This window comes from Bombyx mandarina, chromosome 03 (genome assembly GCF_030267445.1).
Source record: "Bombyx mandarina strain Sakado chromosome 03, ASM3026744v2".
NCBI classification, from domain to species: domain Eukaryota; kingdom Metazoa; phylum Arthropoda; class Insecta; order Lepidoptera; family Bombycidae; genus Bombyx; species Bombyx mandarina.
In genome coordinates, this window is record NC_143210.1 from 4765879 (window position 1) to 4790529 (window position 24651).

The following is a 24651-nucleotide window of genomic DNA, read 5'->3' on the forward strand; positions in this document are numbered from 1 at the left end:
GGCTGTTCCGCCCTTCAAACCGGAAAACTACTATTTCGCAGTTAAACATTATGATTGAGATTGACATCGTGCCTCAAGATGAGCGCCCGGATCACGTTTCTATGGGCTCTGTGTGCTTAGTACGTTCTCGATAGCGTGAAAGTTAACCCAATTTTGTAGGCAGTTGGAACAGCGCCCCTAGCGGCAAACGCAGGCAAACGATCCCATTCCATACAAATATGAGCTAACTTTTACGCTATCGAGAACGTTAAAGAACTCGCACTAAGCATACTGGTATGCCGTGAAATCGGTAACCAATACGAACCAAAAAGGTATTATCAAAAATCTCACCACAAAATCGCTTTCAGATTTGGCGATGACGACTCAACAACGCCAAGACTTCCGATCGAAGCGAACGGAGACTTAGAGTTGATCGATAGACTGAGCAAGTTGCCTGTCGACAAGCAACCCTTCTGGTTCATCAACTGGCAAGCCCTAGAAGCGCACAGGAAGAACCCACAAACCCACGTGCAGAGGCCTAACGGATTCATCGATCCTATCACGCCCAGTCAAAACGCTGCTACCGCCCAAGCAAACTCAAACGCAGTATCGTCAGTATCGAGCAGCGGGTCATCGAGCTCCGCACCGACCAGTAACTCGGTTCAAAGCAACGCTAATGCAGCTATAGGAGACAGATTTGATTTTGACGTCACCAATGTTAAACCAACGAGCACCGTTGCAAACAAACCCGGCGCGGAAAGTACGGTCACAGCTGAACCCTACAGCCTCCAATGGTTCATAAATCATTATTCAACGACAACAAAAAAAACTGACGCGAAAACATCTCGATAGATATATTTGTTCGTTTTCATCCAAATCACGAAAATTATTATACTTTTAAAACGAATCCCGAAATTAAGATGCGCAACGTTCAACGTGCGAAAGAGACAACGAGATGTTTCTATCACACATCCTTTTTATATTTAAAGTAGTAATAGTTGCCATCATTTAAAAAACTAATTTCAGTGATATAAACAAAATCCAATGTATTCGGATCGACTTGTTGATCTAGTAATTAGTGAGTCTTGCTTCACTGCAGCACGGGATCATATATTCGAAGACGTTTATTTGGTTGGAATACATCCTTTTTTCATCCTTCTTTTGATAATCCTTTCTTTTCTTTGAAAGATTTTGATTCCGTGGTCTATTTCCAAATTAATAATTAAAAACTCACGCTTTCAAATTCAATATCGTTGTAAACAATAGGCATAATGTAGATCCTCAGAATTTATGTTGATGATGGTAGCACTGGGTAGCCTTAATAAACAATTTATTATAGCTTTGAAAATGTACTGATGTATTAAAAAAAATAAAAGAGAAATGAATAAAACGCATTATACTGACTTTTTAATAAATAAAAACCTTAATTACTAAGCGTATTCTTACAGCCTAAGCCCTCAGGAATTAGAGTATAAAATATAAAATAATTAGAAAATAGAAATGCACTTGTTCATTCCGCTACATTATGACTCAAAAAAAAACTTAATATTTTTCATTTAGAAAAAAAAACTGAGTTTTAGTTTATTTCTTTCTATAACTAAACGCATATAATCCTCTGTAGACATCTAGGATAAACATAATCCTTTAAAAACATCATTTTGTTCTTTCTTTATAAACTTATACGATCATGCAAGATCTAATATATTATGTACTGCATTAATTTGTCAATTACATATTCGGATTGCATTAATTCATAAAAACTTCATAACGTGAATACAAATTATAAATGTATTACCATCTTACTAAAGGCGCTTTCTCCGAACAAAAAATTTCTGTTTATTATAATCTGTGAAAACTTTAATTGCAATGTTCATTAGGTATATTTTAGTCATTTAATAAAATCATTTCGGCGCTTTCACTGTTTATGCTTAAACTTTTAAATAAAATCATTAGTAACACAATTATAGTTAAGTTATAGAAAAAAAAAAAAAAAAACTAAATTATCGATAATACGCACAGCCTGTGTGAATGTAAAAAAAAAACATATCGCAAAAATACGAATCTCATAAACCTTAGTATCAAAAACAAGGCCTCTCCTTAAGATTAAGGCACCGAATTATAATTACAGACTAAAATAAAAAAAAAAATGTTGTGTTTAATATCGGTTCTCTAAACACATAAAATGCATTTTGTATTGCAATGTGTGCTTTCACTATTAGGCATCTTCGAACGATATTTGGTTAAATGAATAAAATACTATTTCGTAATCACAGGGCTGTCATTTTAAAGTTAACGATATTAATTTATTAAATATTATTAATTTAGTAGGTATTTTGAAGTGTTAAATGATTATTGCATTGACCAACAAATAAATATATCCTTTTGTTCATCGATAATTTAACAACTCATTCACAATTGTTACGGATTTCCAGTACTCTAGTAAATTAAATATCCACAATTAAATTTAAAAAATAATTAGACAAACGAAACTCATAGGATGCCCGATATCTTCACTGTAATTTTGAAAATCGGCAACACTGAAAGTGAATGTTGCCAGCTTCCAGATAATAACAGTAGAATATACAAAAAATACTATTGTCTTATTTCTAAGCGACATGATTATTCGAACAATGAAAAACAGTGTATATTGCATTGGTTTTGTACAACGAAATTATTTTCATAAAATAATATCGACCAAAAAAAAAAACGTACACAAACTTACAATATCAGGGACATACGGTAAAAAGATACAAAACTTACAAAATCAGGGACATTACGGTAAAAAGATACAAATAGTTGAGTAAAGAAAAATATTCGATACTTAATCATACAAACGCAATTAAAATATCGATTATCTATCGCAGCGTCGCGATACGATTCGATTAGTTTACAAACTTATGCTTTCAGCATGCAAGTAGTTACTGTTTGCTAAATACAAAGAAAAATAAATAGTAACTTCATATATAGATTCAGGTTTACAATTAACACGAATTAAAACGAACGAACGAAAATTTACAAAAAGTATCAAGTTTATATAGAATCTTCTTAATGAAAATACTATATAACAACTAGAAAGGCTACATGAGCAAGACCGCATAAGTACTGTTGACAAAAAAAAAAGAACTTCGATATTTTACAATTAAAACTTAGTTGTTACGACGCTTTGGTTTACGATCGTAGTAACGCGTGTTTAAAGACAAACAAAGCACAAATTATGAATGCATAATTCGGCTTGATAATACTATGAAAGGGCATCACCCACAGGTGAAAAAAAAAAAAACAAAACAAAATAGAAAACAACAGATCATCGAGCTGTGTCAATTTAAAATCCGATTCGAAATTAAAAAGTGTCCATATTTGTAATGTAACGTCTACATAAAAGTCTAGTAAAAAAAAAAGGCATTTAATACCGTATTTCGATATCTAATATACAGAATTTAATGTCCGTTTGTTCGCGGTTTGTTCAGTCGTGAAATATTTACGTCGTTGTACTATTGACGTGCGAGTCGTTTCATATTTAGCGTTAGCGAAAACGAACCTTGATGGCGTAGTCATAAAGTTCAGTTTTGAATGTGAACCGGATTTTAAATTCTCACATCGAATTCACCTTTTTATTGTGATTACCGCGTCGCCGCAAGCGAGATGCAAGCGAGCAGTGCGATCGAGCTTAAAGTTGTATGTGCGGCCGCGCCCGTCGAAGACTTCGTTACAGAGGGTAGTCTCACACTCTTGTAGTTGCAAGATTTTTCGGACGCTTCGTTGGTCGTTAATTCCGAATACGCAGGGTAGTTCTGTATTTGTATTGGCTGTGATGAAAAAAATACGAATTTAATTTACGCAAAAGGTTAAAGGTCTGGTTTTAATCTTCACGGGATATAATGTCTATCGCCACAGAGTAAGGTTGAACCCCGCCACAATGGCATTACTCAGTGAGACATAGATTGTCAATTTGAAACCTAAATGTATTTTTATTAACCCATAGACGTCCACTGCTAGACATAGAACCACTCCAAGCTTCGCCATAGTAGCCTGTATCAAATTCATTTTAATTTGATTAATAATATATAATTATATAGTATTTATAATATATAATTAGTATCAATTATAATACTATCTATACTATATAATATATAAATCTACAGTGGTTTTTACAGATGTTCCGTTATAACTACAGAACCATGCATCCGATTGACTTGAAACTTGGTATCCGTGTAGAAAATACATGTACTTAATGGATAGGTTAATATTTATATGAGTGTTGGACTCCCTATACCAGTTGCGGGGGCGTTACTGATTAAAATCTTTGTGGGGGTGAGAAATAATAATGTTAATTTTGAATGCCCAGCGAAGCAGACGGGTACAGCTAGTAGTTTAGAATGTTGAAGTCGTCGTGGCCTGAAGGATAAGACTTCCGGTGCATGACGTATGTAGCGATGCACCGGTGTTCGAATCCCGTAGGCGGGTACCAATTTTTCTAATGAAATACGTACTTGACAAATGTTCACGATTGACTTCCACGGTGAAGGAATAACATCGTGTAATAAAAATCAAACCCGCAAAATTATAATTTGCGTAATTACTGATGGTAGGACCTCTTGTGAGTCCGCGCGAGTAGGTACCACCACCCGGCCTATTTCTGCCGTGAAGCAGTAATGCGTTTCGGTTTGAAGAGTGGGGCAGCCGTTGTAACTATACTTGAGACCATAGAACAGATGGGTGGCGCATTTACGTTGTAGATGTCTATGGGCTCCAGTAACCACTTAACACCAGGTGGGCTATGAGCTCATCCAGCCATCTAAGCATTACAAAAAACGTATTTATAGTATATAATTAGTATCAATTATGTTACTATTGTATATTAAACAAGAGTATTATTAGTTCTTTGATTATTTAATCTCAAATTAAATGCAATGAACAATCCTCACCATTCCCCAGGAATCGTCCCGTTTCTTGCAGAAGGTCATGTGCATGCCGTTGTACAGCGACTTCTCGATCTGTTCGGTGAGCAGCGGCTCCTCCCAGGGCATCTCGTTCAGGTGATCCATGAACGACTTGTTCAGGAACTCCGACGGCTCAACGATCACTAGTTCCTCTGTGGACGAGAAATTAAAGTAAGTTACATATATTATAATATTTCGCGAGGAGTGAAACGATATATGAGTCGACTATTATCAAAGCCGGCAATCTGACTTTTGGAAAATTATTGGTAAATCAGAAAAACGAATTATTGACTTTGTATTCCATTGGCAGTCACAAAACTCTTCAGAACGACATCTTAAATAAATAACAGGTTAACTATTAACCTTTATTTAATGCAGGTTTTGAACCGTATTCTTTGAAGGAGACGATTATATTCAAATCAATCTGTATTGACATATCAATAACATTTTTTTGTCCAAATGCACAGATTGCCACCTTTGATAATAGACGACTCATATATGGTTTAACCGACATTTTTGCAACTTTAAAGGAGAGAGAGAGCTATTTAAAATTTAAAATTTGGAAAAAATATAATAACAAACAAAACTTCTTCAGCTGTTTGAATGGAGTAAACTTGATTGAAGTTCAATTAAATACATCGAACTGTTGATGCTGATACCAAACAAAAAACGCACCTTTAATTACAATGATAAAATATGTCGCGTCTTAAGCGCGTATATATATAAGTATATCCTTTATTCTATTTGCGCCAATAAATCAGTTGATTGCCTCACACAATCTTCATTTTAACTCCACCTTTCTTCAAGTAAAGAAAAGTGAAGAAATTAATTCTACACAGCCCACTGAATTTCTCGCCGGATCTTCTCAGTGGGTCGCGTTCCGATCCGATGGTAGATTCTGCGAAGCACTGCTCTTGCTAGGGTCAGTGTTACTAACACACCCGGTTTGAGCTCCGTGAGCTCACCTACACGTCAAGGCGAAGCTGAAATAGCCTCTCAAGGCTATCAGCATAGGTAGAAAAAAAAAGACGAGTATCGTTAGCATTGCTGACGTCACGCTTTTTAAAAACAACCAGGGCATCGTAAACGCTAAGGTAACGCTGATATAGCCTCTCAAGGCTATCAGCATAGGCAGATAAAAATAGAAAATAACGTATATTGCTGCGTTTGTGTGCGTCCCTACACTAATTTACAGAAGGACCATTCAGTTGTCTGTACTTACTCATCAGTCCAACGCCTTGGTCGTCTCCTTGCTTGGCGGTTTCGTCGGTGCTCCTCTGTTTCACGTCGATCTCCAGCTGCGGTGGTAAATTTTCGAGGCTTCTGTAATCATAACACGACTCCCGTTACCATGGAAGCAAATTGGTAAATCGAAACCTTGGTATTAAAATTAGAACCCGTATGTATATTTTTTTATTGCTTAGATGGGTGGACGAGCTCACAGCCCACCTGGTGGTAAGTGGTTACTGGAACCCATAGACATCTAGAACGTAAATGCGCCACCCACCTTTAGATATAAGTTCTAAGGTCTCAGCTATAGTTACAACAGCTGCCCCACCCTTAAAACCGAAACGCATTACTGCTTCGCGGCAGAAATAGGCGGGGCGGTGGTACCTAATCATGCGGACTCACAAGAGGTCCTACCACCAGTTAAAACTACATGCATCGATCACTATAGTACTTACATTGTATAGTATTTGGTATAGTACTTAGACTGAATCATGAAAAAATAATACTTACCCGGATGACAAAAATATGTTTTCGACTTGCGTAAAGTTCAATCCGTAAAACTTTTTGACTCCGAACGTTTCGAAGAACTCTTTGACCGGTGTCATTGAATAGCAACCCGCCAGCTCCGTACGAGGGTAGTACAAAATGAACGATAGGCACATTTCCTGCAATCAATTTCTATATATTAATATTGTTACGCCAGTAAGAGTAACGCCATCTATTGTCAGATAGCGGAAGCACAAAACTAGAAATGTGCTGATTATTCTCGATAATTCTAGGGATGTGGTATCGGCTATAAAAGCGGTGAAGGGATGGCACGCAGTCAGTCAGTAATCGGAACTACTTGAAGCGAAACAACGAACGGATCACCTGAAGCGAAGCGGAAGAAGCGTATTGAGAATTTTAAAGTGTTTGTGAAGTGTTTTAAGTGTTGAATACAGTTTTTAGTTTATAATTTGGTGGCATTTTATTTATCCCGAACTCCAGCGCGTAACAATATATATAAAATACGCGTCATGTTGTTTGTCCGCGATGGACACCTAAATTACTGAACCGATTTTAGCTTTTTTTTTTAAATATGTGTTTTGTTCCAAGTTAGGCCTTATCGAATGATTTTTATTTCGATTAATGGTCGCAATATTTATTAATTAACGATAAACTGATTTCTTATGTTGAATATTGTTATTAATTGTAACAGATGGGGCCTTAGATCAGTTTTTACAGACAATTGTAATATTGTCTGACATTAATATCTCATAGATGGCGCTGTGTTAAAAATACCAACGTTACATATAAGCTACAATTTAATGGCATAAGCACCACGTGTTGCTGAGGCTAAAGTATAAGTGAAATGTATTTCGTAGTAAACGCAATACAGTAAAATCCTATTACTTTGTCAATTTTTGGTATTAGCATAGCCGGCCACGTGTTATTTAGAAACAAAAACCTTAGCCACAGCAACGTGTGGCCGAGTCTGCTAGTTATATATGTATATATTACAACATCAGATTTAACAACCAACGTTTTACAACTGCGGAAGTACTGTAAGCCTCAGTGGTTTAGTAAGCACGACGACCGGTGTATACGTGACGCTAAGTTATAAATAGATGTTTCTAGAATGAATATGTGTTCATAAAGAGCATTAGTTATTTGTGTTAAGGTATTTTGGTAGCACTGCCCTAGAGATTACAACCGGAAATACAATCATCATCGACCAATTGTTTGGAAGCTAAAATAAACCTTATTGTAACAGCATTAGGACCTCGACTACTACTCTCAATGTGAATTGTGGGATTAAAGTCACATGTATATGGTAAAGCCGTAACGCTTAGGGGTAGATTCAAGAAACCATACTAAAGTTTAATATCGTTTTCTTAATTATGTATGTGGGGAGTGTTATTTTTATTACGTTTTTCCAGTTTTTTTTAATTATTATTTATTTTGTGCCTGTTGTAATGGCAATATTCTATTAGGTTCAGAAAGAGATAGCAGTTTAAGGTTAGAGAGGGAAGGAAGAAAAGAAAAAGTTTTAGAAAGACGTGTACGAAGTGATTGTGAAGTCAAATAAAGAATTTCGCTATATTCATCCCGCTTTTACTCATGAACGATCCCACATGTAAATGTTATTTATATTTTGAAAGTCACCTGTTTCGCAGAATAGCCCCCCAAAATAGGTTTAGTTCTCGATGTAGTGTCGTAAGTGCATTCAGTGATCAGCGTATCTCCTCTCTTGAATTTCCTACCACCGGGCACCACTCTTGATTGTTGGTATCGAGCGTCATATGAGTTCTCCTAAAAACAAAAAACGAAAATCAGTCAACTTTCGATAAAGCGGATTTTTATAACAGCGCCATCTGTTGTAAGCGTTATAAAACTGCTCACTAAATTTAAATTTATAGATACAGCGCTACCTGTTCGTATTTTGATAAAATTAATATGTGCCGACAGATGGCGCTAAAATGAAAATATTTACCTCCGATATTCTCGGCAACTCCTGCGTGCCCCTAACATGTTTGAGGGCTATCTTTCTCGCTGTTCCGTGAGCATGAAGAAGAACTGACACGATGTTGATGCCCTCGTCGGGTAGGGTCTGAAATCGATATTCAAATTGTGCATAAACTAGGGAGTATCGTAATAGTAAAATCCGGTTAATACGATCCCGTTTTATACGTTTTTTTCTGAATAGCGCGTCACTTTACGACAGTCCCTTGAGGTATACCTTTTACATTACGTTGTCACGCTGAATACATTTCCCATTTGTGCTGGATATTTTACTGCCATCTGGACGTTTTTCCGCTCAGAATGGTCTTAGGTGAATTTTTGTGACGACAGAAAACCGAAACATCTATTAACCCTTTTAGCGCGACGCCTCGATGGATAGACAATATCGAGGGATAGACTAGATACATAATTCTAGATTCTAAATTGGCTAAGTACGAATAAAAGGCATATCCACGACTAAAGATTTTGATATTTTAATTGCTTCTAATTTATTATACACGAACACGATCTTCAAATAGTGCATCGTGATTTTTTTAGATGGGTCGACGAGTTCACGGTCCACCTTGCGTTAAGTGGTTACCGGGGCCCACAGACATCAACAACGTAAATGCGGCCACCCAACTTGATACTTGAGTTCTAAGTCTCCGTTTTACAGTACAACGGCTGCCCCACCCTTCAAACCGAAACGCGTTATTGCTTCACGGCAGAAATGGACGGGGTAGTGGTACCTACCTGTGCGGACTTACAAGAGGTCCTACTACCAGTAATTACGCAAATTGTTATTCCTTCAGCGTGGAAATCAATCATGAACATTTATTAAACACATATTTCATTATAAAAATTCGTACCCGTCTGCGAGATTCGAACACCGTTGCATCGCTATATACGAATGCACCGGACGTCTTATCCTTTAGGCCACGACAATTTCAAGTATCTACTCTAGAGACACTACCTACTCGTACAGGCTCAAAAGACCTCGTACCACGAGCGTATTAAAGTGATCGAACACTCACCGTGTCGGTACACTCGGAGCTGCATATCCCCACGGTCCTGTAGCGCCGTTGTTTCGGGGGGATCACGTGGAGGGCCGACACCCCTATGCCGGCGCCGAGGAGGGCGGCGTCGTGTTGCCTCAAAGCGGGCGTGTAGTGCACCCTTATACCGGAACTGTCCAGAACTGAGAATTAAAACAAGATGATTTTGAACGTCGCTCTGACTCTTTCGCTGTTCGAAATGCTTTAAAAGCATTCCGACTCATCGAAATTAAAAGTTTCCTAAAAAAAAAAAAAATTGACCCATCAAGAGGAATAGGTAATTCGATGCGTGAAAAAAAGCTATTTGGTTTAAGCGAGATTTTTGAAACTTTACGAGAGAGCCATTTAAAGTTTAAAATTTCGAAAAAGTCATAACAAAAAAAATTCATCAATTCTTCAGCTATTTAAATGCGAGTTAGCTTAATTGAAGACAAATTAAAAACATCGAACTTTTAATGCTAATACCAAATAAAACGCAGCTTTAATTACGAAGATAAAAGTTGCGTATTAAGCGAAATTTCGCTTAGACCAAATTGCCTTTAACCCCTGCAATTAATTATCGATGAAAAATAAAATAACCTTTTTTTTTTTTTATTTTTTCCTACCTAAGCTGATAGCCTTGAGAGGCTATATCAGCGGAACCTTAACTAGTAGGTGAGCTCACGGGGCTCAAACCTGACGACGTTGCTAACACGAACCCTAGCAAGAGCCGTGCTTCGCAGAATCTACCACCGGATCGGAAACGCGACCCACTGAGAAGATCCGGCGAGAAACTCAGTGGGCTAAAATTACCAATTATCACTTATTACCAACTTTAAAATTACGTTCATTAACTCACCGTCGTGCAACGCTTGATTATCGTAATGAACCTCGAGCATGTAGAACGAAACCCCTCCGTCTTCCCCCAAGGGTATACCGACGCTTTCCGGCAGGAATTCACCTGAAAATTTCGCAAGCTAATTAATTTAGTTTCGCGCCAAACGATAATGAACCTTACGACGATAAGATTAAGACGCGACGAATGACGTCCAATTAATTGAGTTGTTAATTTAAATAACTTGTTTCGGTGAAATTTGAACATTTCGATGCTATCGATTTTTAGTAGAATTGTTTAGTTATGAAACTTAATACATTGAATTATTAAATTAAGATTTTAATCGCCTTTGAATGTTTAATTTATTATTTTAATTATTGGTCTTAACTTTGGAAAATGCTTTTAAAGTCCTAAAGAACTAACTATGGATCTCTGATGTATTTATTTACCTTGAGATCCAATAGCCCAGGCCGCAATTGGCCTGGCACAAGTAGCCCAACCACTTGGTCGTATTGGTCCAAAATACCCGTCGCTATCAGCCCAAACGTTCCACAGGTGTTTGTCTTCGTCTTCAGCGCATTCATATAGAACCATATGATGTACAGGCGAAAAACTATTATTGTCTGCGACGGGTTTGCCGTTTTTTATTGGCCGACTATCGATCAGAGGTTGGTAGCCAATTATATGATGCTTCTTAGGCAAGTCTGGAGCTTTGAAGATTTTACACCAAAATAGCGTTGCCATGTCGTGGGGGATGGTCAACTAGAATATAAATTAACACTTCGTGTATTTTAAACATACCAAATGAATACGGACTGTTAATACATCTGCGTGTTTAGTGAGAGTTTTTTAACTTTCTCGATAACGTAAAAGTTAAATCAAATGTATATGGAGTTGAAACGTTTGCCTGCGTTTGCCACTAGAGGCGCCGTTCCAACTGCATAATCTTTATGCCACGACGACTCCAATACCTATACTCCAATACCTATACTCCAATACCTATACTCCAATACCTATACTCCCATATAAAAACTTACATTAGTCAATCTGACATCCCAATGTTTTAGAGGTATCGTTTCGGGTTTCGACACTGGTTGCAGAAGTCTTAATGGTCTAGATCCACTCTTCATGTGTTTTGGAAGCTGTCCATCTGAGCCCTCAGGTCCAAGCGCCCAAAGCACTTGTACTGTGTCCTCCTAAAACAAAACAAATATTTGCTTTAGGCCATTTTTCAGTTCGAGTGGTCATTAAAAAAGAAGTTAAATTTAAATTGAAATACAAACTATCCTGTTTCTTAAGTTGCACCAAACTACACACAGCGTGTGAGTTCTATTAAAAATGGATCCATTAGTTCAGAAGTTTATCGCGGACAAACAATGTGACGCAAAATTTTTATATGTGTAAAGATAGTAAAAATCTGAATGGTCTGTTAAATGCTATTTTTCTTTCTGATTTTAATAGCTATTTACGATTTTTAATCTCAGCTATATTAAAAAATGAAATACTTTTAAAATTTTCCAACATAATTTTAAAAATAAAATTTATTATTTAAAACTGTGATATCTTAGTGATGTTTATCGAATTTGAATTCTTAAGCGCACACTAGTATAGATATGGAATACTTACACCAATAACAAAGTCTTGTCTATCGCAAGTGTTGAGCTGCCTCCGAAATTCCACAGTCGTGTGGGTCGCATTCTGATACCCAGATATGAGCTCGTAATTCTGAACGTCGTCGGCTACTGGTAGATCCTCGTGGTCGGGTCCGTGACAATCCTGAAATAGCAATTCAAGTTAATCAAATAATTCGGTTACTAATACCAAGGATTATAGTCGAATCCGCTGATACATAAAGTGGTATCTATATCTATAATTATATACCAAAGGTCTGACCCAAAACACACCGATCTGGAGACAAATCAGAATTTAAAGTTAAACTGATGAAATCGCGTTTTTTTTTTCTAAAAATAAAGCATAATTTTCCGAGAGAATGAAATGCCTTCTGGGGATAAAAGTTAGGTAGCTTATGCCACTAATCTGACCTAAAACTTTAGAAAATCATATTAATGCGTTGCTTCATTTCGACGTGCAAGAAGGTACATACAACCAAATACCAATACATACAGACAACCAAACAAACACACTTTCATATTTACATTATTAAAGTATGGATTTTAAACATACATATCGCAAGTTCACACTCTGACGGTAGCGAAATGAAGGCGTCGCATCAGGCCATTGAACGCTCGTCAACCGTACAATGACCACTACTGCGTGCGAAATCATTAGCAAAATACAATTTATCTTATTCATCTTTCATCAGTATTATGTTATTATAAATCATTATCCTAATTACAGCATTACCTTTCATTGTTTTCGGGTAGAGCGATTTCACACACGGTATTATTCAGTGTGCTTATTACGAGTTTTTTTAACGTTCTCGACAGCGTCAAAGTTAGCTCATATTTGTATGGAATGGGATCCTTTGCGTACGTTTGCCGCTAGGGGCGCTGTTCCAACTGCATACAAAATGGGGTTAACTTTTACGCTATCGAGAACGTTAAGAAACTCGCACTAAGCACACTGATTGCACTCGTAGTGCTCTGGCTATGATTTTGAGTTTTACATCCTTAACATAATAGATTGTCGTCTCTGTCAGATAACCGTTTAAATTTTCTGCTACACATCAAAATGCTTTCCATCGTTCCCATAATTCGTTTTCACGTTCGCTAGTAGCCGAAGGGGCTATTTTAGGCTTAGATGAGCGAGCTCACGGGGTTCAACCTCGTATTTTGCTAACACTGGCCTTAACAAGAGCAGTGCTTCGCTGAATCTACCAACGGATTGGAATCGCGACCCACTGAGAAAATCCGGCGAGAAAAACAGTGTATTGTGTATATGGTCTACGTTGCTTGTCGAACTTCACGACGAGTTATTACTGGTGGTAGGACCTCTTGTGAGTCCGCACGGGTAGGTACCACTAGCCTAGTTCTGCCGTAAAGCAATAATGCGTTTTGGTTTGAAGGGCAGGGCAGCCGTTGTAACTACACTGAGATCTTAGAACTTATATCTCAAGGTGGGTGGCGCATTTACGTTGTAGATGTCTATGGGTTCCAGTAACAGCTTAACAACCAGTTGGGCTGTGAGCTCGTCCACCCATCTAGTCAATAAAAATAAAGTAGATGTCCATTTCAGCTGACATCTATATAAGACTATCACGAAAAAACATCTTTCTTTTTTTCAACGTTACTCAAAGTGAGACTTTTATCAACGTTTCTCAAAGTGAATCTTTTTCAACGTTTCCCAATGTGAGTCTTTTAATATTTAGCGTGCGAGTACATGAAACATACCTACATATGTATAATCAAAATTCTTGAATTTCGAAGCGTCCTAAATTACAGTGATCAATACGCGTGAGTCACCCGTTTAAATTAACTTATAAGTCTACATTTCAAGGCATCATAAAATGTGAAATTTAAGTTCGTTTACTGCAATCGCAGCAAAGAATTTGACGCGAACGGTGACCGGTACTTGAAGAGCCTAAAAGCACTAAGAGTGGACCTGGCGTAACCGACAAGACATGCTTAGGACACTTGCATTGCCCCGTCGCCTGGATCGGATATGTAATTAGCGGCGGCAACGATGAGAGGGCTATAATGTCGCGACGCTTTGTCGATGTGCGTTCTCATAATCCCTTTTATCATATTATCTATATATTAACACGTGAAGGAAAAACTTTGTATCCCTTTTTACGAAAATTGCGCGGACGGAGGAGTATGAAATTTCCCACACTTATAGATAATATATAATAATAATACATTAAATCAATAAAAAAAACATTACACACACTACCATGTATTTGACGCACACACGCATGCATACTATTTATTTATTGTCAAACTTTTGTTCTTGATGTCTGTGGTCAAATTGAGAATAGATTAAATATTGTTTGTCTTTATTAATATTTTTTTATAGTGTAGTCTTGGCGAAATTTGTGATTATAGAAGTATAATATAGTCTTTGAAAATAGAATCATAACAGTGTACAAACTTACAAGTTCATTTAATTATAGTCTAATTTCGACTAGTACGGGACCACTAGTAAAAAATAGTTCGTAATTCATTTCTGCAATTTCATGCCATGAAAAAATGTTATAATTTTCTACCTTTTTTTTTAACTGGCGCAAAAACTGGATCTCCTGTGCACTTCATTGGTATCGTTTCGGAAGTATTATTTCTGGTAAAAGCGAAGCCGTACATATATTTAGAGGAGGAACTTGCGGTTAGGAACATCCAAAACAAAAGTTACCCAGCTGCATTTTGGAATGTGATATTTAGACGACAAGTCGGATGCATATTTTTAACCGACTTCAAAAAAGGAGGAGGTTCTCAATTCGACTGTATGTTTTTTTATGTTTGTTACCTCATAACTTTTGACTGGGTGAATCGATTTTAATGATTCTTTTTTTATTAGATAGCTAACGCTTCTCGTGTGATCCCATTTCAATTTAGTCCAGTTCTGATAATGGTATCCATGAGAAAACCATATAAGTCTTAAATTTGCATTAAGTACGTGCGCGACAAATAGATGAATAACTCAATAACTCAATATCACGACAACCGATTTCGATGATTATTGTTTTTAGTGTATATTAATTTGTTTTGGAATATATATTTTTTCTATTTGAAGTCGGTTTTTGTTAAAGCGTGTCTATTTACAATAATTTTTTACTGTTAGTTATACTTATATACCTTTATCTGGCAGTACTAACTACCAGACACTAATCTTCAAATGAACAATAGAGCTGAGACGATTGAGTTAAATGTCTATTTCAAAAATATCGATTTATTTTGTTAATCATTGAACCATTAAAATCCACATTAGGGAACGTACCCATACTACGTGACTTATTTTTTTAGTTTTTTCGACCTCTCCCTCCCCTCTGTGATCACTAGTAGTATATGCCAAGACCCCCCTCTATTAAAGGCCGCAGAACATATCTTTTCATATTTAAAAGCGGACAAAGCGATGAAATTGCAACCACATTTCCAAACAGCTGATGACGCTTTCAAACAGATGTTCGACTTATAAAGATAAATCCGACTTTTATTATTGTTTTTTTTTTTTGGGCGGCAGATGTCGCTAGCACGTGTCATGCCTTCTGTTTGAGCACCTGGCTTTGTAATGATAGGGCGGTACGCGCAAATGTTCGCTGTATTCTGAAGATTGTAGACATAATATTACAAAAAAACACTAGAAATAATTGTATAAAATACATAACCGCGTGTGAAGCTTTATGCGGATTCTCTATATATTTATTTTCGTGTGAGAAGGACACTGACTGCATTCTAAGTTTTAAATCAGTTCAATGATCGAGAGATGTGTTCAGAGCATTAAAGTAATTACAATTATTTGTTTTGATATTAATCTATTCAGTTTAGACAAGCTTTAGTTTAATCAATATCAATCTTTATTATAAATAATATTATGTTTTTTTTTCATCAAAATGATAACAACACAACAAAAGATCCATTTAAGAAATTAAATAAATGTAAGTCTTGAGGTTTCAGTGATTAGGGTTACTTTGATAACTTGGTGTGAACGAATCTTCATCTAGACGAGTTGAGATCGTCGATAATATAATATTGAGATACGTATGAGAGGATCGAGAATATTTAAGCAATTTCTTCACGGAATAAAAAAAAATTAGGTGCGCGTGCAGCTTGGTGCACGTAAAAGAAGTGAAATTTCTTTTCACTTCACTTCACTTCTTTTACGTTGTATAGTAATCTAGTTTTCTTCATTTCCGTACTTCGATTTCGAATCGTCTCGGATAACAAACACGCTTCGTACGTAACGCGTAAGTGATGTGCTAACTTTATACAATTTTATCTAAAAACCCGATTCTGGATTTAAAATACTAATTAAAAATAAAAATATAAAAAAAAATTAAAAAAAAAAATTTAAAGTTAAAACTAACTACTTAAAAGTTAAAACTAAACTCTACTAACTAAAAGCCATAGGTAACTAAGTTATATTCACTTTTTTTTTGTTTTCGCCGCTACAGTATTGTAATACTTATATCCCACGACTGAGAGGAATGTAATGACGCCTGATATGTTGAAAGGTTTAGGCTTTAAGGGTGCCAGAGAATTAGACATAAACATGGACACGCTCAAAAACCTAGTCCTGCGCCACTTTAGTAAAAAGACAAAAAAAGATGCGTGGTGTCGTGGGACACCGGACAGGAACGAAGTTCTTTATTATAAAAATATTAATTTTAAGTTCTATTCGAGGCATAAATAAAAAAATTAAAAATAAAAATAAAACTGGAAGTTTCGCAACAACCCACGGTCATTCGGTAACGTGCGAACTTATTGTGGTACACTTCATTCAGGGTTGTTTGAATAAGAGATAGTGTATTGCGCAAACGAACGCTCTTAGATCGTGGTCAATGAATTATAAAAAAATATGTTTTTTTGTACGTTATTACAAAGTTAAGTCGTACACTGTGTGCATTACTAATAAAAATCTTACGTTACGGACGTTTTTTTCCGGTTAGGATACCCCTCCGCATCGTCCCATAAGGAACTTCGTTCCAAAAAAACTATACAAAAATCGATCTTAAAAGCGATTATTTGTGCAAAAAACTGAAACTTCGAGTTTCGGCTGTTGATTTTAGATCGCGGCATTAACTTTTAGGCGTTCGCTCTCAAGAATAAATTCACCCACATTTTAAAACAAAATTATGAACGTTTACGAAGCGCCTACATTCGACACGAGAAACGACCGAACACAGAACTATCTTCGGCATGAGTTTATTTGCCGATTTAACTCGCAACACACCGAGGTTCTTTCCCACGGTTGTAAATTTAAAAAAATAAAAACTTTATATCATACCCCCGGTTTAATTGTTCAGATATCAACTCGACGGACCTGTTTTCTTACGCTGTGCTTCGTTTTGATGCCAACTTTGTATTGTTATTGTGAATAATAAAGTAGGAAGTTATTATTCATTACGTGTTGTAATGTAAACTAGAGGTCCCGCAGTAGTCGAAATTCGACTATAATTAATTGGAATTGTAAGTTTGTACACTATTATGATTGTATTTTATATTTCTATAATGACAAATTTCGCCACGACTACACTATAAAAAATATTAACAAAGACAAAAAATATTGAATCTATTCTCAATTTGACAACAGACGTCAAGAACAAAAGTTTGACAATAAATAGTATGCATGCGTGTGTGCGTCAAATACATGGTATGTAGTGTGTTTAATGTTTTCTTTATTGATTTAATGTATCTTAGATGCATTATTTAAAAAAAATATTAGCATTGTGCACTTCTTCTCTATATTCTGTATAAGTGTGGAAAATTTCATACTCCTCCGTCCACGCAATTTTCGTAAAAAGGGATACAAAGTTTTTGCTTCACGTATTAATATATAGATATAAGTTATTTATTAGCGTAGAAGCGAGTTCGCTTTATAATTGCTCTATTTCTCGTGGTATCGTGATTGGATATCTATATATTAATACGTGAAGCAAAAACTTTGAATCCCTTTTTACGAAAATTTTGCGGAAGGAGGAGTATGAAATTTTCCACACTTATACAGATTATAGAGAAGAAGTGCACAATGCTAATATTTTTTAAAAATAATGCATAAAAGATACATTAAATCAATAAAGAAAACATTACACACACCACCATGTATTTGACACACACACGCATGTATACTATTTGTTTATTGTCAAACTTTTCTTTGCAGTCTGTCAAATTGAGAATAGATTAAATATTATTTTCTCTTTATTAATATTAAATTTGTCTAAAGTATAGACTTAACGAAATCTGTGATTAAAGAAGTATATAACTCCTTGACAATAGAATCATAATAGTGTTCAAACTTATAATTTCCATTAGTTATAGTCGAATTTCGACTACCAGGGGACCACTAGTTTAAAACAAATATGCAAGACATTTATTACAGAATTTTATCAAAAAAGAAAACCGATATCAACATAGAAAATGATAATATAATCAAATATACATTATTAAAAACGACTCGAATACTAATAATGGGCTTGCTAAATAGAGTCAACAATAGAAACACTAGCCTTCAAATAAAAAGAAATTATCATCAAAGTTTTGAGGAAACGCTCATAAAATATACAGTCGATAACCTCCTCCGTTTTTGAAGTTTGCTAAAAATACAGAAGTTTTCGAGAAATAAATCGTATACATTAACTTTTGTAAATGATCAATTCCATTCTAAGGTAATGTAGTTAGTGCGTGCGATTTGCTTTTATACTAAATTATTCGTCTCACGCTTTTATTTTTCTAAATAAATTGTACACTTTTCTGGGTTATATTTGTATTCGTAGCACGCGTTACCCTTAGATGGTATTTTAAGTAAATTATTTATTCAAACGAGAACTATCCTGATTCTGGTGGCGCTCTGCGTGACGTTCAGTCTCAATCACATTTAAATGTTATACGGATCGCGTGATCGGGAAACCTCTTAATGCCAATGTTATTGAAGTTCGATCTGATTATGCGCGATGAATATATTTTATTTTAATTTTCAATTCGAATTACTGGTGGTAGGACCTCTTGTGATTCCGCACGGGTAGGTACCACCACTCCGCCTATTTCTGCCGTGAAGCAGTAATGCGTTTCGGTTTGAAGGGCAGCCGTTGTAACTATACTTGAGACCTTAGAACTTATATCTCAAGGTGGGTGGCGCATTTACGTTGTCTATGGGCTCCAGTAACCACTTAACATCAGGTGGGCTATGAGCTCGTCCATCCATCTAAGCAACAAAAAAAAGAATAGTAATCTAAGTACATAAATGCGAGTAGACAGTGCTCATTGTAACATACGCAGCGCTGACATGCGCAGAAATATAAACGAGACAGGCAAATTACTATAAAGCGAGCCGTTATGCAGTCTAGTGCAATTGTATCTAATATCGCAGCGGAAGCATTAAAATTCTTTATGCGTTCACACAAAAGAATAAGTTTTGAGAATCCAAGTTGATGGCAGGCATGAGAATCGCGATACAATAGGCATAAAATATAAACGTCGAATCGTCCGCGGATTCAATCGACAAAACGGAACCTTACATCGATAGTCATAAAGGTCTACGAACTATGCGTTACCTGGTTGAAAGGAATGCAATTTTGGCACGGCGCGGCGGTATGTTTTGCGCAACACGATGATAGAATTGCATCTGCGTATGACTGGTTCCGATAATAATCTTTGTGGGAACAATAATTCAGTTTACCAAAAGGACTTCCAAGAATATTGTCATTAATCCCTCGACGTTTTTTTTTTTTTTCGTCTACATTGTATCTCAAAGATACCGACAGATAATGATCGTTTGTATAATGACGTTTTTGACATCGATAGACACAAGTAGACGCCTTGCAGGCATCAATTTTCTCATCTGACTCAAACAAACTGGAATATAAAAATAATGTGCGACAAATTTTATAAAAAAAAAAAATACGTGCAATTTAACCTATAGACACCAACCCACTGAGTTTCTCGTCCAAACTCCTGTACTTTTTTTTCTAGCTATGCTGATAGCCTTGAGAGGCTATTTCAGCTTCTCCTTGACGTATAGGTGAGCTCACGGGGCTCAAACCGGGAGTTTTGCTAACACCGGCCCTAGCAAGAGCAGTGCTTCGCAGAGTTTACCACCGGATCGGAAACGCGACCCACTGGGAAGGTCCGGCGAGAAGCTCAGCGGGCTGTGTTTATGGGTTAATTTACTTACTCGTCAAGCCCTTCGTCGCAAGCGACGGGTTCGGCGAGAAAGGTGACCGGTGCTTGAGGTACCTAAAATCACCGTTAATGGATCGGGAGGATCCGTAATGACGTGTTTAGGACATGAATCGCGATTCCGATTCGGTAGCAGATTCAGCGAAGCATTGTTCTTGTTAAGACCGTTTTTAGCAAGTTATCTTAACCTGAGCCTAGTGAGCTCACTCGCTAGCCACGATGAAACTCGAATAGCCCGTCGTGGTCACTGGCGATCAGGCAGGAAAAAAAAACACGAAAATGCCGAATCGAATTCGAGACAAAAGAAAACATATCAGTATACATTTAAATACGAACTGTTCAATACATCTAATAAGCCTTTTATGTATGTATGTATGTGTTCTTATCGCGTAATTACAGAGCAGGTGCACGCATACACCTTGCAGTGTGTTAAAACCCGTACGTTCCTAATATTTTTAAAGTAGGTACATATTCCGAATACGAACACAGCATGGCAGTGTTGAGTACACATCAAAGAGCATGGTTAAAAAAAAATGAACACTAATAATAATTTGTGTATTATTTTTTGATAACACGCAATGGAATGCAAAATGGCGCCCTGTGTGATGGAAGGTTGTTCTCTATGTACAGTCGCTTTGGATTACGGGATCATGATTATGCTTAAACGATATGTAATGAATCTATTTCTTTAATCATATTTATTATAAGAAACCCGTTTGTGAGATCAAAACGAAATCGCTGAATTAATATTGTATACATATTTAGAAGCGATCCCTAACTTTACCTCACTTCGGAAGTTACTTAAAGTGATTCTTGTTGTTATTATTATAATAATTTCCATAATGTATTTTGTTCGGTTGAAAAAAAATACGTTGCTTATTCTTTTACAAAATTTAATGTTATCCAAAAGAACGAAGAAGAATTATTTTGATTTTTTATTGCTGAGATGGCTGAACGAGCTCACAGCCCAACTCGTATTAAGTGGCTACTGAAACCCATATAAATCTACAACGTAAATACGTCACCCACCTTGAGATATAAGTTCTAAGGTCTCAAGTATAGTAACGGCCTCCCCACCCTTCAAAACAAAACGCATTACTGCTTCACGGCAGAAATAGGGGTGGTGGTGGTACCTACCCGCGCGTACTCACAAGAGGTCCTATCCCCAGAAAAAAGTTTAGTTACCTAACCACTTCACAAAACAATTGTATAGTTCCCAAAATTTTGCCGACTTGGATAATCACAATACGCCTACCATAATAATAATTTTCTTAAGCGTTAATATTTTTAATAACGACAGGTAAAACTATTGACCATTCATTAAATGTGGACAAATTTTTGTGAGAAAACATTCATTATATTCACGCTAATACTTAACGAATTTTTTATTGATATCTATTAATTATATTTCGTTAGGAAATAGAGGAAAAGCTAAATAATTAAACCACGACTAAATAATGACTTATTGTTTTTTTTCTTTGCAGCGCGTAAATCATTCCGCGATATAGACAGACGGCGTGTTTTTCTTTAGTAACATCATAAATCAAGAGCAAGGATTGATGCAATCTCGTTACCTCAGTTCCGTCTCTAGTCTAGACTGTGACTCATCTGGCCGAATGATGCTTAAATTAGATACAATTTATCCATGTTGTAAATTTAAATTACAAAAACGCATCTTGCGAATAGTACTCTTTCAAATAGTCAATGATCTCGACTTCACTGTCCAACTTCACCTACAGACACAATTCGTGTTTACCGATTATATCAAATTTATTGTTATTGCTTGATAAGTGAAAGAGCTCACAGCTAACCTGGTATTAAATGGTTACCGGAGCCCATAAAAATCAACAATCTAAATGCCGTCACCCATCTTGAGACATGAGTTATAGGCATCAGTGCTTACCGTACAATGGCTACCCAAACCGAAACACATTACTGCTTCACGGCAGAAATAGACAGGGTGCTAGTTAGTACCTATTACTCGTTCTTTTATTTTCAAATATTAAAAAAAAAGATCCTCAATGCGTCTTTTACCCCAAAGTTACTACATATTTGATAATTTATCACATACATACATTAACCTTACAAGGCACGTAATTATACAAGCACTGATTCTAAGAAAGCCAGTGTTGCCTACTTAAACTGCAACATAGTATCGTTTCTATTTACTTAATGTAATGCGGTGTTAAGCACGACACGGTACCGTATTACACAAGACAAAATTGAGTCTTCTATTATCAAAGGTGGGAATCTGTGCATTTGGACAAAAAAATGTTATTGATATGTCAATACAGATTGATTTGAATATAATCGTCTCCTTCAAAGAATACGGTTCAAAACCTGCATTAAATAAAGGTTAATACTTAACCTGTTATTTATCTAAGATGTCGTTCAGAAGAGTTTTGTGACTGCCAATGGAATACAAAGTCAATAATTCGTTTTTCTGATTTACCAATAATTGTCCAAAAGTCACTTTGCCAGCTTTGATAATAGTCGACTCAAATATAAAGATTACTCCATTCGTATCTAAAAACATGTATAACGATTTGATATTCCATGTACGTATTCCCATAAGTGTGTGATACACAGTACTGTGTTCCTTAATTTAGAATGCTGCACCGTTAAAGGAATTTTAAGTAAGTCGACCGAACAGAACGTGAGTTGGATAATGTATTTGTCGAAATGATCGTTTGATGACATCTGGTTTGTTTGATTCGACTATACAGATGTATTGAGGTGAGGTATTTAAGGACAACATCGAAATAAATGGTATTAGACGAAAAATTCAATCTGAAGGTTTTGTCTATTTATCTTTACTAGAGGTCCCGCAGTAGTCGAAATTCGACTATAATTAATTGAAATTCTAAGTTTGTACACTATTATGATTGTATTTTATACTTCTATAATCACAAATTTCGCCAAGATTACACTATAAAAAAATATTAATAAAGATAAACAATATTTAATCTATTCTCAATTTGACAACAGACGTCAAGAACAAAATTTGACAATAAATAGTATGCATGCGTGTGTGCGTCAAATACATGGTATGTAGTGTGTGTAATATTTTCTTTATTGATTTAATGTATCTTTTATGCATAAATATTAGCATTGTGCACTTCTTCTCTATATTCACTATAAGTGTAGAAAATATCATACTCCTCCGTCCGCGCAATTTTCGTAAAAAGGGATACAAAGTTTTTGCTTCACATATAAATATATAGATATGATCAAAATGGAACTTGCTTTAATCATAAATTTTATTTGTTTGATAAATTACCCTGTAAATCAGAAGATTCCAGGTTCGAATCCTGGCAGGGTTGCCATGAGGTGTGGGGAGTAGATGTTGTTGATTGAAACACGTAGGTATTGTCTGTACGACGACTTTTATTATACTGAACTTCTGACTTACACACTACAGTATGTATAGGAGCGATCTTGAAATTGATATGGACTAATAAAGGTACTGATATAAAAAAACTATCCTACCTTTGCTGATAGCCTTGAGAGGCTATTTCAGCTTCGCCCTAACATGTAGGTGAGCTCACGGGGTTCAAATCGGGTGTGTTGCTAACACTGGCCCTAGCAAGACCAGTGCATCGTAGAATCTACCACCGGATCGGAAACGCGACCCGCTGAGAAGATCCGGCGAGAAACTCAGTGAGCTGTGTCTGTAGGTTAAGTGATTTAATGAATCGTCTGTGTATCACATATTCTTGCGGTTCGATATTATTATAGCATGAGGCACTATGCCTGAATCCGACCCTTGGACTCAGAATTGTTGTAGATATTATACATATATAGAAATGGACTATAATAGTTAGTGATGACTACATTAAATTTGAATAACAAAAGTAGGGGTGAATATTAGTTTTAATACTACAGTTGTGTTCAGCTTTTTTTTAATACTAGAGGTCCCGTAGTAGTCGAAATTCGACTATAATTAATTGAAATTCTAAGTTTGTACACTATTATGATTGTATTTTATACTTCTATAATCACAAATTTCGCCAAGACTACACTATAAAAAATATTAACAAAGACAAACAATATATAATCTATTCTCAATTTGACAACAGACGTCGAGAACAAAAGTTTGACAATAAGTAGTATGCATGCGTGTGTGCGTCAAATACATGGTATGTAGTGTGTGTAATGTTTTCTTTATTGATTTAATGTTTAATGTATCTTTGAAGCATTATTTTAAAAAAATATTAGCATGTGCACTTCTTCTCTATATTCTCTATAAGTGTGGAAAATTTCATACTCCTCCGTCCGCGCAATTTTCGTAAAAAGGGTTACAAAGTTTTTGCTTCACGTATTAATATATAGATACTTTCTGGATTAAACGAGGACCGCAAAAC

At 36.0% G+C, this 24651-nt stretch overlaps 2 protein-coding genes and 1 long non-coding RNA gene across 3 annotated transcripts in view; 2 read left to right on the forward strand and 1 right to left on the reverse strand.

Moving 5' to 3' along the window:
- The window catches only part of LOC114251330 (carboxylesterase 1C), a 43330-nt gene extending 41959 nt beyond the window's left edge, over positions 1 to 1371 (forward strand). The window contains exon 5 of the mRNA XM_089739392.1: positions 348 to 1371. Within this exon, the coding sequence (XP_089595518.1) occupies positions 348 to 831 (484 nt within the window). The 3' untranslated portion in view covers positions 832 to 1371. The remainder of the gene's footprint in view (positions 1 to 347) is intronic.
- LOC114251987 (MOXD1 homolog 1) overlaps positions 1361 to 24651 on the reverse strand; it is a 73229-nt gene continuing 49938 nt past the window's right edge. Inside the window, exons 3-13 of the mRNA XM_028186448.2 lie at positions 12126 to 12275; positions 11537 to 11695; positions 10949 to 11261; positions 10524 to 10625; positions 9665 to 9828; positions 8623 to 8739; positions 8295 to 8441; positions 6660 to 6814; positions 6142 to 6242; positions 4905 to 5071; positions 1361 to 3785 (exon numbers count right to left, since the gene is read on the reverse strand). Coding sequence (XP_028042249.2) covers positions 3600 to 3785; positions 4905 to 5071; positions 6142 to 6242; positions 6660 to 6814; positions 8295 to 8441; positions 8623 to 8739; positions 9665 to 9828; positions 10524 to 10625; positions 10949 to 11261; positions 11537 to 11695; positions 12126 to 12275 — 1761 coding nt within the window. The 3' untranslated portion in view covers positions 1361 to 3599. The remainder of the gene's footprint in view (positions 3786 to 4904; positions 5072 to 6141; positions 6243 to 6659; positions 6815 to 8294; positions 8442 to 8622; positions 8740 to 9664; positions 9829 to 10523; positions 10626 to 10948; positions 11262 to 11536; positions 11696 to 12125; positions 12276 to 24651) is intronic.
- Positions 4955 to 7199, forward strand: LOC149503267 (uncharacterized). Its single transcript, XR_016325632.1, has 3 exons — positions 4955 to 5090; positions 6115 to 6284; positions 6929 to 7199. It is a non-coding gene; the product is annotated as an uncharacterized LOC149503267 (long non-coding RNA).